General features: G+C 52.2%; 1 protein-coding gene across 10 annotated transcripts in view; it reads right to left on the reverse strand.

Annotated features, from left to right (window-relative positions):
* Positions 1-13,683, reverse strand: part of KIF7 (kinesin family member 7) — a 27,313-nt gene extending 13,630 nt beyond the window's left edge. For 5 of the 10 annotated variants that reach the window (XM_063652927.1, XM_054450377.2, XM_063652926.1 and 2 more), the window contains exons 1-6: positions 7,929-8,272; positions 5,136-5,487; positions 2,274-2,474; positions 1,506-1,899; positions 793-1,312; positions 139-255 (exon numbers count right to left, since the gene is read on the reverse strand). In XM_063652927.1, coding sequence (XP_063508997.1) covers positions 139-255; positions 793-1,312; positions 1,506-1,899; positions 2,274-2,474; positions 5,136-5,463 — 1,560 coding nt within the window. In that variant the 5' untranslated portion in view covers positions 5,464-5,487; positions 7,929-8,272. Of the gene's footprint in view, positions 1-138; positions 256-792; positions 1,313-1,505; positions 1,900-2,273; positions 2,475-5,135; positions 5,488-7,435; positions 8,284-13,545 lie in introns of those variants that run through there. The other 5 variants (XM_063652925.1, XM_063652924.1, XM_063652923.1 and 2 more) reach the window with 3 other exon arrangements.
* Between the last annotated feature and the right edge of the window lie 416 nt (positions 13,684-14,099).

Consider the following 14,099-nt stretch of genomic DNA (forward strand, 5'->3'; position numbering starts at 1 on the left):
TCATGTGCACCTCCTGACTCTACACCCCTACCCCGCAGTACCCTACCCTAACTCCCTCCCGTCCTGAGAAACTCAGCTCTGCCTTCCCTCCATCCTCCTCTGGGAAGCCTTCCCCGCACTGTGAAGCGGGCGCCGCACCTGCAGTTTGTACTGCTCCATGGCGTCCTCCAGCGCAGCCAGAAAGTCTCGGTTCTCCTCCTCCAACCGCGCCACCTGGTTCTGCAGGGTCAGCAGCTGCTGCGCCCCCTCATCCTCCTATAGGGCAGGGAGAGGGGCTTCAGGGGCGGGGGTTGACAGGGCGAGCTGGACACCCGGCCTCTTCTTGTCTAGCCCTGCTTTCTACCTACTCTTCCAAGCCCTGCCTGCAGTGGGAACTCCAGACACACTGGTGGGAGGGCACCCCAGATCCCAGCTGGCCTGGGTGCCCTCTGCAAGCCATTTGGGTCATCTCTTGTAATTATCCGTCGTATTTGTATTAATAATATCACCACTATTATTAGGAACAATTTACTGCGTCTTCACCGGCATGCTAGGCACATGTGACACCCTCAGCCCTTACAACATCCCCACTAAGAGATGGGGGTAAGTCCTACGGTTATCCCTATTTTACAGCTGGAGACCTGAGGCTCGGTGAAGTTAAGGAAGTGACCACGGTAATCAGCAGAACTGACCGAATCCCGAATGTGCCCCGCTAATGGACAGGAGGCAGGGGCGCAGCTGCTGTCTGAAGACCCTCTTCCTTCCTCTCCACCACTCCCCACTGCCCACAATCACAACCTGTCCCTTGGCCACCTTTCGCCCGCCGGCCCCCTGCGCCGCCTGGTCCTCGACGGAGGCGCTCTCGATGCCGCTGTCGGGCCCGGAGGCGGAGCTCAGGGCGCTGCGCTCGCCCTCGACGGCGCACAGCCAGTCGCGCACCTTGCGGGCGGCGGCGCCGGGCAGCCCGGGCTCGGCCTGCAGCTCGCGCAGGAGGCTGTAGGCGGCGTCGGTGCAGGCCCGGTAGCGCGCGCACTCGGCGCCCAGGCGCATGGCGGCCGCCGCGGAGGCGGTGGCTGGACCCGGGGCGCGCCGGCCGCGGTGGATGATGCGGGTCTCGGAGCGGTGCCGTGGCGGACCCCGCGCGCCGCTCGCCGCCTCTTCGGGTGGCCGCTCGGCCTCGGGCCGCCAGTTGACCGTGGCGCGGTTGCGGATGTTCTGGGCGCGGCTGGCGTAGTTGAGGGTGTTGAGGGTCTCGTCGAAGTCGGAGGAGGAAGGGCTGACGCAGGCGATCATCACCGTCTTGGCGTTCCCGCCCAGCGAGTCTTTGAGGATCCTGAGGGCGCGAGGGGGAGGCTCTCAGGGGCCCCGACGCTCCAGGCCCAGGGCTAGCGGGCCAGACCCGGGACCGGCTCCTGGCGCGGTTCCCCGTGGGCTGGAGACCTCGCAGTGCCTGGGCTTCCACCCCCACTGGCGTGCTGGACACTCCCCGCCTCCCCAGGCCACACAGGAGCCAGGGAGCGGCTCACCGGGTGATCTTGGAGTCGCGGTAGGGAATGTGGCTGCCCCGGCGCTGAGGGTCCCCCAGGGCGCTGATGACGTTGCCCAGTGCCAGGAGGCTGCTGTTGATCTGGATGCTCTCCTTCAGCCGCTCGCCGGTGCTGCCCGTCTTGAGCACCCTCTCTGAGCCCGCCAGGTCCACGAAGTGGAACTTGGAGACGAGCAGCTGGCCCGGGGCGGGGCGGGGCAGGCGGCTGGGGGCGCGCCCCCGCTGCTCCAGGGTCACGGTGAAGACCGTGTGTGAGCGGCTGGACAGGTGGTTGAGGTGCGTGGCTCCCGTGTGCCGCGCCGCGTTGCCCATCTCCAGGAGGCTCAGCACCTCATCCAGGCCCTCCACGTCCACCTCCTTCACCCCGCACAGCACTGCGGGCACAGAAGGCCGTGAGCCCCAGGGCAGGGGCCGCCAGACTGACCAGCCAGGAGGGCAGGCAGAGCAGAACTAGCCCCAAACCTGCCCCTTCCTGACCCACTGCTCCCTCCCCATGCCCACGGGGTACTGCCCTTCCTAGTTCGGGCTCGAGGGGCTCCGGCTTCCCACTGGCCCACCTCAGCGCCTCTCACTCTGGGTATAGAAGCATGTACTGAACTCAGTGGAGACGGGAAGCTAAAGCAAAACCTCCCGGGGCTTGAGTTTTCCATGAGGAGTTGCCATTCCCAGACAGGTAAGCACCCCACTCCAAGTAGGTGAAGCCTCCCTAAGCCCCTCTCCCTCAGTGGAGGACCCCAGAGTTCCTCACCAACATTCCCGCGCTCATCTTCCCGGAGCTGGATGTCACGGCTGGCTGTGCCCACCTCGAGCAGGTCTCGGAACTCCTCCTTGTACACTTCCAGGTAGGACACATGTACCAGACAGTCAAGCAGGTCGTTCTCATCGATGAGCTTGAAGGCCTCGGCCATGGCCCTCGGGACAATGCCCTGCTCATCCTCAAGGAGGGAGGCTGGGGAGACACCGCAGGGCCTCCTGCCACTTCAGCTGGACATGGCCCATGGCCCCCAGGCCCGCAAGCTCATAGGCCCCTGCCAGAGCTGGAGGATGGTGCTCTAGGATGGAGAAGGCAGTGGCCCAGGCCAGGATGGGACAGGTGGCCTGAGCTAGGCCATGCTCCAGCGTGGTCAGGCAGAATTATAAAATTTAAGAGTTGGAAGCAACCTCTCCTGATTCAATCAACCCCTTTCATGATGTAAGCATCCCCTTCACTGCATCCTCAACAGATTATCAAATAACCTTGCCTTGATTACTCCTAATCCATGCTCAATTATCTAAAGGGCCTCCTAAATTTATCCCAAGGAAATAATCAGAGGAACTTCAGAGCAGCACTCTTCCTCATGACTTCAAAAAATGCAAACATCCTAAGTGTCCATCCGACGATCCAATAGGAGATCTAGCCAAATCAACTTTTTTTTTTTGAGACGGAGTTTTGCTCTTGTTGCCCAAGCTGGAGTGCAGTGGCGTGATCTCGGCTCACTGCAACCTCCACCTTCCGGTTTCAAGCCATTCTCCTGCCTCAGCCTCCTGAGTAGCTGGGATTACAGGCGTCTGCCACCATGCCCAGCTAATTTTTGTATTTTTAGTAGAGACGGTATTTCGCCATGTTGGCCAGGCTGGTCTCAAACTCCTGACCTCGTGATCCGCCGGCCTCAGCCTCCCAAAGTGCTGGGATTACAGGCATGAGCCACTGCACCTGACCAACTATTTTATATTCACAATGGAATGCCAGGTAGCCATTAAAAAGTTAGATTTTTTTTTTTTTTGGCACAGACAAGGTCTTGCTGTGTTGCCCAGGCTGGTCTCCCAACTCCTGTGCCCAAGCAGTCCTCCCAGCTCAGCCTCCCAAAGTGATGGGATTACATGTGTGAGCCCCTGTGCCTGGCCTAAAAAGTTAGATTGAAGAATATTTAATGATACTGAGAAATGTTCATGATACATTTTTTGTTGTTGTTGTGTTTTTGAAATGGAGTCTCGCTCTGTTGCCCAGGCTGGAATGCAGTGAAGCAATCTTGGCTCACTGCAACTTCTGCCTCCTGGGTTCAAGCAATCCTCCTGCCTCAGCCTCCTGAGTAGCTGGGATTACAGACCCCCACCACCATGCCTGGCCAGTTTTTTGTTGTTGTTGTTTTTTGTTTTTGAGACAGAGTCTTGCTCTGTCACCAGGCTGGAGTGCGGTGGCAAGATCTTGGCTCACTGCAACCTCCGCCTCCCAGGTTCAAGCGATTCCCCTGCCTCAGCCTCCCAAGTAGCTGGGACTACAGGCATGTACCATCATGACCAGCTAATTGTTTGTATTTTAGTAGAGACGGGGTTTCACCATGTTGGCCAGGATGGTCTTGATCTCCTGACCTCATGATCCGCCCACCTCGGCCTCCCAAAGTGCTGGGATTACAGGGCGTGAGCCACCATGCCCGGCTCAGTTTTTGTATTTTTAGTAGAGATGGGGTTTTGCCATGTTGGCTGGGCTGGTCTCGAACTCCTGACCGCAGGTGATCCACCCGCCTCCGCCTCCCAAAGTGCTGGGATTACAGGCGTGAGCCACTGTGCCTGGCCAATGATACATTGTTAAGAAAATCAAGCAGGACACAAAAGAATGTGTATAATATAATCCCATTTTTGAAAAGTAAAATAATTTTCCCAGAGAAAGAAACTGGAAGGCTAACGGCCGCGGATTTCTGAAAGGCAATTATCAAGTACATTTTATTTCATGCATGTGTTTTGCTGTATTTTCCTAACTTTTTTTTACAACAAAGTATGTTTCTGTAACTGCTATGGTCTGAATTTGTTTATGCTCCCCAAAATTCACATGTAGAAATCCTCACCCCCAATATGATGGAAGTGGGGGCTTTGGGAAGTGGATGGGGGGAGGCCTCATAAATGGGATTAGTTCCCTTATAAAAGAGAGCTGAGAGAGACCCCTTCTGTGTTCTACTATGTGAGTTTAGAGAGAGAAGGCGCTGTCTGTAAGGAAGAAGGCCCTTCAATCTGCTGGTGCCTTCATCTTAAACTTCCCAGCCTCCAGAACTGTGAGGAATAAATTTCTGTTGAGGAGCCACCCAGTCTATGGTATTCTGTTATAGTGAAGGGAGCAGAGCAAGGCAGTAACCCGAGAAAAAGCAGCTTGTGTTACTTAAAAGGGGACACTTCCTTCAGTTGGCCCAAAGGATCTTTCTCGAAACTGCTCCAGAGCCTGGCTGAAGCACCTTGCAGCATCCAAAGCAGCCTCTTCCAGGACACACGGCCCCCACTCCCAACTGCTCCAGCTAGAACACAGATTACTGACCTTCCCTAGCCAGCCTGACAACCTCTAGAGACACGCCACCTTCCGTGCCCTTCCTCTGCTGAGGTCCCCAGAGCCAGGCAGCATGGCGCCATCTCTATGGAGGTGAGAAGGCCACTCACCTCCAACGCCCCTTCCTTCCTGCCCTGCCTAGCCCACAGACATGGCTGGTCCCAGCCTGGGCCACAGATCTCTGTCTAGGAAATCGACTCTTCCTCCCCCAGCATCCCCACCTTCCACAGGGACAGGCAGCAAGAGGACGGGGCAGAAATCCAGGAAGGAACTAAGGCTCCTTAAAGTGGGCACAGGGCCACGAACAGAGTCACTCACCCACACTGGCCTCCCCCATGGTGTATGTCTTCCCTGAGCCCGTCTGACCATAGGCAAAGACAGTGGCATTGAAGCCCTCGAAGAAGGCCTCAAGGAGGGGCTGAACGCAGGCCTGGTACACGGCCTCCTGCCCGGCATCCTCGGCCAGCACCACGTGGAAGCCAAAGTGTCGGTCACGGCCCAGGGTGACGCAGCCAAGATCTGGCTCCACCTGCAGGCAGCTCTGATGCCCGTGCAGCAGCTCCTTGGGCAGCAGTGGTCGAACTCGCAGGGCAACTCGCACTGGGGCCTCCTCAGCCCCTGGCAGCCTCTGAGCCTCCAGCCCCATGCTGAGGGAGGACTGCTCTGGGCCCTGTGGAGAGAGAGAGAAGCCCTGGCCATCAGCACTTGTACTCCAGGAGCTAGACTCACCCTGCAGGGGACTCGAGCCAGATCCTGCAGCTCCTGACCTTGGAGGGATTGGGGGAGGGTAGTCAAAGGTCAGAACATCCCCGTGTCCAACCTGGTGCTCAAAAATTGCAAGGGCCATGACATATATAGTCCCCCACAGGAACATGTCATGGCTTCCAGCACTGGCGAAATGAGGCCCTAACTCCTGAACTCCAGTGTTTCAGCTGCACTCTTCCCTATGGCCCCTATGGCCCCATCTCCTAGAAGAACACACACACACAGCACCACACCACACCAGGGAACTCCTGTCCCTAACATGCACTGCGTTTACCACAGTCTCTGTCTTTGTCAAGTCACTCACATCCCCTGCCTCACCTTCTTCAAAAAAGCCAACAGATCCTTCAAGACCAAGCTCTCACCACCAAATCCTGCCCATTCCATCTCCTAAATATCTCTCAAGTTCACCTGCTGCTTCCCATTCTTCTGCTAAAGCCCTGGTCCTGGCCACTGACATCGTGCCAGGATGACTTTGAGCAGCCTTCCCCCTGGTCTCAGTCTCCCTGTCCCCTCCCGCAGGGCAGCCAGGGACATCTTTCTTTTTCTTCTTGAGACAGGGTCTCTCTCTTTCACTCAGACTGGAGTACAGTGGCATGATCACTGCTTACTGTAGCCAAGACTTCCCAGGTTCAAGTGATCCTCCCACCTTAGCCTTCAGAGTAGCTGGGACCACAGACATGTACCTAATTTTATTATTATTATTATTATTATTATTATTATTATTTTGTAGAGACAGTCTAGCTATGTTGCCCAGGCTGGTCTTGAACTTCTGGGCTCAAGGGATCCTCCCAAAGTGCGGTGATTACAGGCATCAGCCACTGCGCCTCAGGGGCATCTCTCAAAATGCAAATGCAATTATTTCACTCCCTGCCTAACCCCAACTCCCCCAAAAAAAGGCTCTCCACTGCCCTTGGGATTCAAAATATTTTTGCTTTTGTTTTTGTTTTGTTTTGTTTTGTTTTTATTTGAGACGGAGTCTTACTCTGTCCCCCAGGCTGGAATGCAGTGGCCCAATCTCGCCTCACTGCAGCTCCACCTCCTGGGTTCCACACCATTCTCCTGCCTCAGCCTCCCAAGTAGCTGGGACTACAGGCGCCTGCCACCACGCCCGGCTAATTTTTTGTATTTTTCATAGAGACAGGGTTTCACCGTGTTAGCCAGGATGGTCTCGATCTCCTGACCTCGTGATCTGCCCGCCTCGGCCTCCCAAAGTGCTGGGATTACAGGCGTGAGCCACCGCAACCGGCCTGGGATTCAAAATATTAAGGAAAAAAAAAAAAAGACAAGCCTTAAATCAGGCCCTGCCTCCCTGGACTGCTCACTTCCTACACCCCAGGCCTTTCCTCGCCTTCTCTCTCTGCCTGCAACGGCTAGGTGTTACCCAAGCCTCCCCATCCCTCCCGGCTCAGGCTGCAGCCATCTTCTTCTTCAGGGAGTCACGGAAGCTCCCCTCCTCTGTGACCCCACCACGACACGCACACAACCCCCAGTGCTGTTCCACCCGCCCGTGACTACTCTAGTGCAACTGCAGGTTACTACCCGCTTCTCTCCCCCACCTCCCAGACCAGGAGCTGGAAGGCAGGGACCCTCTGGGTCCACTTTGCACTTCATCACCAGCGCCCAACACAAGGTCCCACGCTGCCCAACAAATAGTGATGGATAATCTTCATCCAGGGAACTTTCCCTGCCCTGCCTCCTCTTACCAGGTTCCTCACTCCCACCGCCACACCGGCACTTCATTCTTTACCCTTTAACCTCTCTCTCAGCACAGTAACCTTTCGTTAATTCAATCACCCAGCCCCTATTGGGCTCCCGAGCCTGGGCACACAGCGGTAAACTCTGCCTCGCAGTACCGTGTGGGCCCTCGCGCACCCCTCCTCCGCGTGAGCGTTCCGAGCTCGGTGCAGTCCCGGCTTCCGCGCGCCCCTGCTTCTCCGCACAGCGCTCCCGCTCCGAAGGCGCTCTGACAACCCCGCAGGCGCTATCCGGAGCCGGGGTAGGGCAGCCGGGGCTGGAGGCGGCGGGCGCGGGACGGAGCTCCCGGAAAGTTGGAAGAAGTGATTACAAATCGGGACCCGACTCTCGCAGCCTTGGCGTTCGCCCCTCCATGCAGGCCCGGGATGCCGGCCTCAGCCCCCAGATGTCGGGAAGAGGGCGCCGGCCAGTCCAAGGAAGAGCTTCCAGGAGGCTGGGGAGCAAGGGTGCCGGGCTCCTCATGCCGGGTCAGGTCTCCCAGGAGTGCAGGCTCCCAGGGCCACCAGGCCCAGGCCTGCGCGAGGAGGGAGCGCGCGCCTCCCTCCACCCACCCGGTCCTCGCCCCTAACCCGCTCTCGGGCCCACACTCACCTGCCTGGGTGCGAGCGCCGTCCCGGGCCAGGCAGTCAGGCTTCGATCCCCAGTGCGGCGCGCTCCGATGCCGTCATCGGGACCCCTGCCCCCCAAACCAGCCCTCCCCTCACCCGCAACTCCGCCCGCCGGGGCTCTCGGGGGCGGAGGCGCGAGCCGGTCGGCGTCGCGGAGTCGGCCCGCAGACAGGGCGGGCGGGGCCCGTGCGCAAGGGCTGGGCCTGGAGAGTGTGCAGCATCCTCATGATGGCATCGTCTTATTTTCTAGAATTTGCCTCCAAACTGGACTCCAGACCATCCTGTCCTCAGCCCCGAGTCACCTTCGTCCCCGGTCTCTGTTTTCCACTCCCAGTCCCAAACCACGCCCCCTGCACGCCACTCACAAAGCCGGTAGAAACTTTAATCTCCCCACGTTTAAAAAAGTTTTCTCAGTTGTAAGACTCTCCTTTTCTCACATTTTAGCATTTCTAAAATTGAGTTCTATCTTACACTCATTGTCAAGGGAAACGTGGCACCAGGAGGGGCAGGAGAGGTGATCTGGGGGTGTCCACGGCAGCCTCAAAGAGATGGTTGGTGTCTTCACCTCTGAGACCTCTGATCCATTGTTTGCACTGGAAGCACCATGAATGGGTGAATTTTAAAATCTGAAAACATATTTGTCACTTAAAACGCCATTAGAAAAAGTAAACTCCAGTGTAGTTTCCAGTGAAATTTTATTATGTATATAGAAGATTACCTGTCATAGACAGGCAACGTAATTAAAGGCCATAGAAATTGCCAGGCTCATCAGATAGATCTATATTAGGAAACCCTCAGCCTCCAGTAACAGAAACCACAATTTGAAGTGGCTTGAACCATAAGGTCATGTGTTATCTCGGGGAACAGTGAAACCCAGAGGGATGAGGGCTTCTGGGCAGGTTGAGTCAGTAGCAACATTACCAAGGAGCTGGCCTTTTTAACTCTTCTTTTTTTTTTGCCATCAACTTCAGACACAAAACGTCCAGAGGAAGAAGACAGCAGTGTGTGGTGAGGCATGCCCTTTGGATCAAGAGCCCTCCAAGCTGATTTCTTTCCCATTCCATGTACCACACAGCTTAGTCCTGTCCACCCCCAAACTAATCACTGTCAAGGGGATGGAACTACCATGATTGGCTTGCAATACCAGTGTGAGACAGCGTGGATATAGGGAAGTCATCCACAATCTCCACAACCACATCCTTGAAGCTTCATAGAGGAGAGGCTGGCCAACTGATTCGTGTATCACAAAGGACCATGATTCAGGTACCAAGCATCTATCTGTCAGATGCCAGGAGCTGTGCCATTTCCTCCAATAGACAATTCAGTTAAGGAGAAACTAAAAACTCAAGCAATTGGAAAGAGCACATGAAACCCCAGTGTTCTTTGACATGCTATAGAATGACACTGTTGGTCCCAAATATTCTAAATCAGTTGGGGTCCTGAACAAGAACAACACAGAGCAGCCTGCTGCGGTGATGCCCAAAGAAAATCATTTTAGACCCTGAAAATGTGAAGAAGCTGAAAACTGAACTTGGATCTTCATGTCTGTAAAATGTAATAAAAGGTGATGATGATTAATGAAACATCATGTTTTAAGAGGTACAATTCTGGGCCAGCCGAGGTGGCTCATGCCTGCAAACCCATCCACTTTGGGAGGCTGAGGCAGACAGATCACTTCAGCCCAGGAGTTTGAGACCAGCCTGGGCAATAGGGCAAAGCTGTTTCCACAAAAAACGCAAAAACTAGGCAGGCGTGGTGGCATGGGCCTATAGTCCCAGCTACTCGGGAGGTTGAAGTAGGAAGATACACTGGCTTGATCCTGGGAGGTGGAGGTTGCAGTGAGCCGAGATGGTGCCACTGCACTCCAACCTGTGTGAGAGAGCAAGACCCTGTCTCAAAAAAAAAAAAAAAAAAAGAGAGAGAGGTACAATTCTAATTACAATTATAGTAATTAAATTGTAGAGAAAATAAAAACTTTCATGTTATAATAAATTTTTAAAGAATTTCATGATGGTGGAACTATCAATGTGCATTCATGATTTTAGAAAGATATATCTTTTTTCTTGCTCTTTCTGGTGGATGTGCAGTGTTTTTCTGTGTATCAGTAGCACTCATATGCAACAATCTGGTATGTACCCGAGTGTCCAAATTGTGGCCTTTATCACTATTACTTTTCCATTAAAAGTAGCTGATTCCATATATTAGGGTAAGAACTGGAATAATTATTTTGTGGTCAAAAAATTCAGATGCTTTTAAAATGTATGTTGTAGGCCTGAAATGACAAAAGCCCCAACTTAAAGGGGTTCTTACCAGCCAACTTGTGACATCATGAGCTTCAGAAGAGCAAAGAATAATTATAGTTACTTGAAACAAACTGAGCCTGTAAAAATTCCTTTTGTGAAATTTGACAAGCTGATTTTACTACTTACATGGAAAAGCAAAGTGCCGGAAGTTGCGACAGACACTTGCAGAAGGGCAGTATGGGTGGACTTGCCCAAGAAGATGAGAAAACATATTTGAAACTATTATAATTCAGACAATGTGTTAATGTTACAGGAATAACAAATAGAACAAATCTGGAAACCAGACCTATGACAGAGTAGAGAGTGCAGATCAGTGGCGGAAAGCTATTCAATCTGTCAGGCCGAACCTGGTCCATTGTTCATCAGACATCAGTAAATCAGAAGTTTCCAGCTGACATTGGAGACAACTCTTAAATTTCCTGTAGTATACAATTTATTCAGAGAGAAACTCAAGGCTGAGAATGGTGGCTCACGCCTGTCATCCCAGCATTTTGGGAGGCTGAAGCGGGAGGATAGCTTGAGCCTAGGAGTTCAAGACCAGCCTGGGCAACATAGCGAGACCTCATCTCTACAAATAAAAAAAATTAGCTGAGCATGGTGGTGTGCACCTCTGGTCCCAACTACTCTGGAGGCTGAGGTGGGAGGATTGCTTAAGCCTGGGAGGTCAAAGCTACAGTAAGCTGTGATTACACCATGGCACTCCAGCCTGGATGATAGAGACCCCATCTCCAGAGAGACAGAGAAAGAGAGAGAGAGAGAGAAAGCACAACTAAAAATTCAATTAGGAAATGTATAAGATGGTTATCCACGTGGAAGAAAAAAAATGGATTCCTACTTAAACCATACTTATAAAAATTAATTAAATGTAGGGCTGGGCCGGTGCAGTGGCACATGCCTATAATCCCAGCACTTTGGGAGGCTGAGGCAGGCAGATAACTTGAGCTGAAGGGTTGGAGACCAGCCTGGGCAACACAGCGAAACCCCATCTCTACAAAAAAATGCAAAAATTAGGTGGACATGGTGGTGTGCACCTGTAGTCCCAGCTACCCTGGAGGCTGAGGTGATAGGATAGCTTGAGCCCGAGAGGTCAAGGATGCAGTTAGCCGTGATGGCGCCACTGCACTCCAGCCTGGGTGACAGAGTGAGACCCTGTCTCAAAAAAATAATAATAATAATTAATGAAATGTAAAATGGATAAAGCGTTAGAAGAAAATCATAATGGCAAATATTATTAGGGGAGCATCATCATAACTTCACGGTAGGGGAGAGCTTTTAAAACATAACTCTCAGCACCATAGGAAAGGTTAAAAACAAACAAAAATCACAACTCAAAATTGCAAACCACGAAGGGAAAGAGTGGTAATTGTGACTAAATCAAAATTAAGAACTTTTGTTCATTGAAAGGATGAACAAAGAAACCAGAAAGAGAATGAAAACACAAGCAACAAGCTGGAAGAAGATATTTGTGATATTTATCCTTGATAAAGAGTTAGTATTCAGAAAATATAAAGAAGTTCTAAAAATCATTGAGAAAAACTAGGCCTGGCATGATGACTCACGCCTGTAATACCAGCACTTTTGGAGGCTGAGGCAGGAGGATCGCTGGAGCCCAAGAGTTCAAGGCTGCAGTAAGTTATGATTGATTAAAGCATTAATTCTAGCATAGGTGACACAGCAAGACCCTGTCTCAAAAAAAAAAAGAAGGAAGGAAGGAAGGAGGGAAGAAAGAAAGAAAAAGAAAGAAAGAAAGAAAGAAAGGGGAGGGAGGGAGGGAGGGAAGAAAGAAAAGAAAAGAGAAAAGAAAGAGCAAATACTTTACACAAGAGGAAATGCAAATATTAAATAAACACCATAAACAATGTTCAATATCATTGCTAATCAGGGAATTAAGTCCGTGACAAGATTCCATTTTATTCCCCTCAGATTTATGAAAAGTGATTAGACAATATCAAGTGCTGATGAGGATGCTGAGTAAGAGGACTCATATACTTCTGGTGAGAATGTAAATCAGAGCAACCACTTTGAATGGCAATTTGTCAATATCTAGTTAATGATACACACACTTTATCATTTAGGAATCCCACTCTTAGTCATATTCCCTAAGAAACTCTTTTTTTTTTATTTTTGAGATGGAGTCTAGCTCTGTCGCCCAGGCTGGAGTGCAGTGGCGTGATCTCGGCTCACTGCAAACTCCGCCTCCCGGGTTCATGCCATTCTCCTGCCTCAGCCTCCGGAGTAGCTGGGACTACAGGTGCCTGCCACTACACCCGGCTAATTTTTTGTATTTTTAGTAGAGACGGGGTTTCACCATGTTAGCCAGGGTGATCTCGAACTCCTGACCTTGTGATCCGCCGGCCTCGGCCTCCCAAAGTGCTGGGAATTACAGGCGTGAGCCACCTAATCAACATTTAAATATTTAAAATAATTTGATATATGCATTTTATAAATTTTGATTAAGTATGAAGTATTTAAATGGTCAGGAAAGTTATGCTTAAGACAATGAGCATCTAAGCACAAGTCATAATGGTATCTCTCTCCATGCCCAGAAGTTCCTTGGATATTAAGATCCTAGATAATTATGGGAGGAAGGCCAGGCATGGTGGTTCGCACCTGTAATCCCAGCACTTTGGGAGGCCGAGACGGGCAGATCACTTGAGGTCAGGAGTTCGAGACCAGCCTGGACAACATGGTGAAACCCCGTCTCTACTAAAAATATGAGAATTAGCTGGGCATGGTGGCGCACGCCTGTAATCTCAGCTATTCAGGAGGCTGAGGCAAGACAATCACTTCGGCCTGGGGGCACGGAGGTTGCAGTGAGCTGAGATCCTGCCACTTCACTCCAGCCTGGGTGACAGAGCGATACGGTCTCAAAATGAAATTATGGGAGGAAAAAGGGGTAAATAATTGCCTGGATAAATGTATGTTATTGTCTGTAATTGTTTGCATCTCCAAAAGCTGTGGCTGAGTTAGAAGTGGGTTTTATAAGCTAGAATGGAAGGCATTGGGTATTTCTCTGAAGGACCCTGGGCAACCCGATGTGAAGTGGAGGTCTTTGCTAGGTCCTGAGCTACACTGAAGATACTGAGTGTGGGTGGGCCTTGCCAAAGTGATGCCCTGCAGAACACAGGAAAGTCCCCCATTGAGCCTAGAACCAAGGAAGCAAATGTCTGCTATTTAGAGGAGCTATTTTGCCCTTGTTACTGGCCAAGATGTGTTCAAAATACTGAGAAGCAGGTTTAGTGTACCTTGCTGCCTAATCAAGAGGTTTCTAAGAGTAAAAAGAAACTTACAACTTACACTGTTTGCTTCCTGGGCTGTCCTATTCCATATGCGGCCTCCAGCACCCGGGCTGTGTGAAGGAACTGGGCCTGACCAGCAGGCATGTTGGCGGCCGCAGCCCTCATGCAGCTGAGGAGGCAGCTTTCCTGCCTTCTGGAGTATAGCCTAGCAGGAGGAGCCGCAGGACTGGGGAGGAGGAGAGAGCTAGGAATGTGGTTTCCGGAGTACCAGGAAGAAAGCAGCATGGGTGGGTGAGGCCCAGGACAGGCAGGCGTTTCTTTCTGCACATTTAGGCCTGAGGTCACTTCTCCAGCATCTGTCCATGGAGCCCTGCCAAGGCTGTGCTGGGCTCTGTCTGCTCAGCCCTGTTCTATCAGCTTCTAAGAACCCCTCTTGCAAACTCCACCCCTCATCTTCCCTCCCCACCCCCCAGGGAACTGCTGGGTGTAGTTTATATCGTGGAAGTGGGGTGGGCAGGGTCCATGGCTGGTTCAGGGGCCTGGCCACGTCTTTATGTGTATATCTACCAGCCTCTCTCCTGTCACCATTCTTGGCATCCTCAGACTCCAAAA

Source organism: Pongo pygmaeus, chromosome 16, assembly GCF_028885625.2.
Source record: "Pongo pygmaeus isolate AG05252 chromosome 16, NHGRI_mPonPyg2-v2.0_pri, whole genome shotgun sequence".
Classification (NCBI taxonomy): Eukaryota; Metazoa; Chordata; class Mammalia; order Primates; family Hominidae; genus Pongo; species Pongo pygmaeus.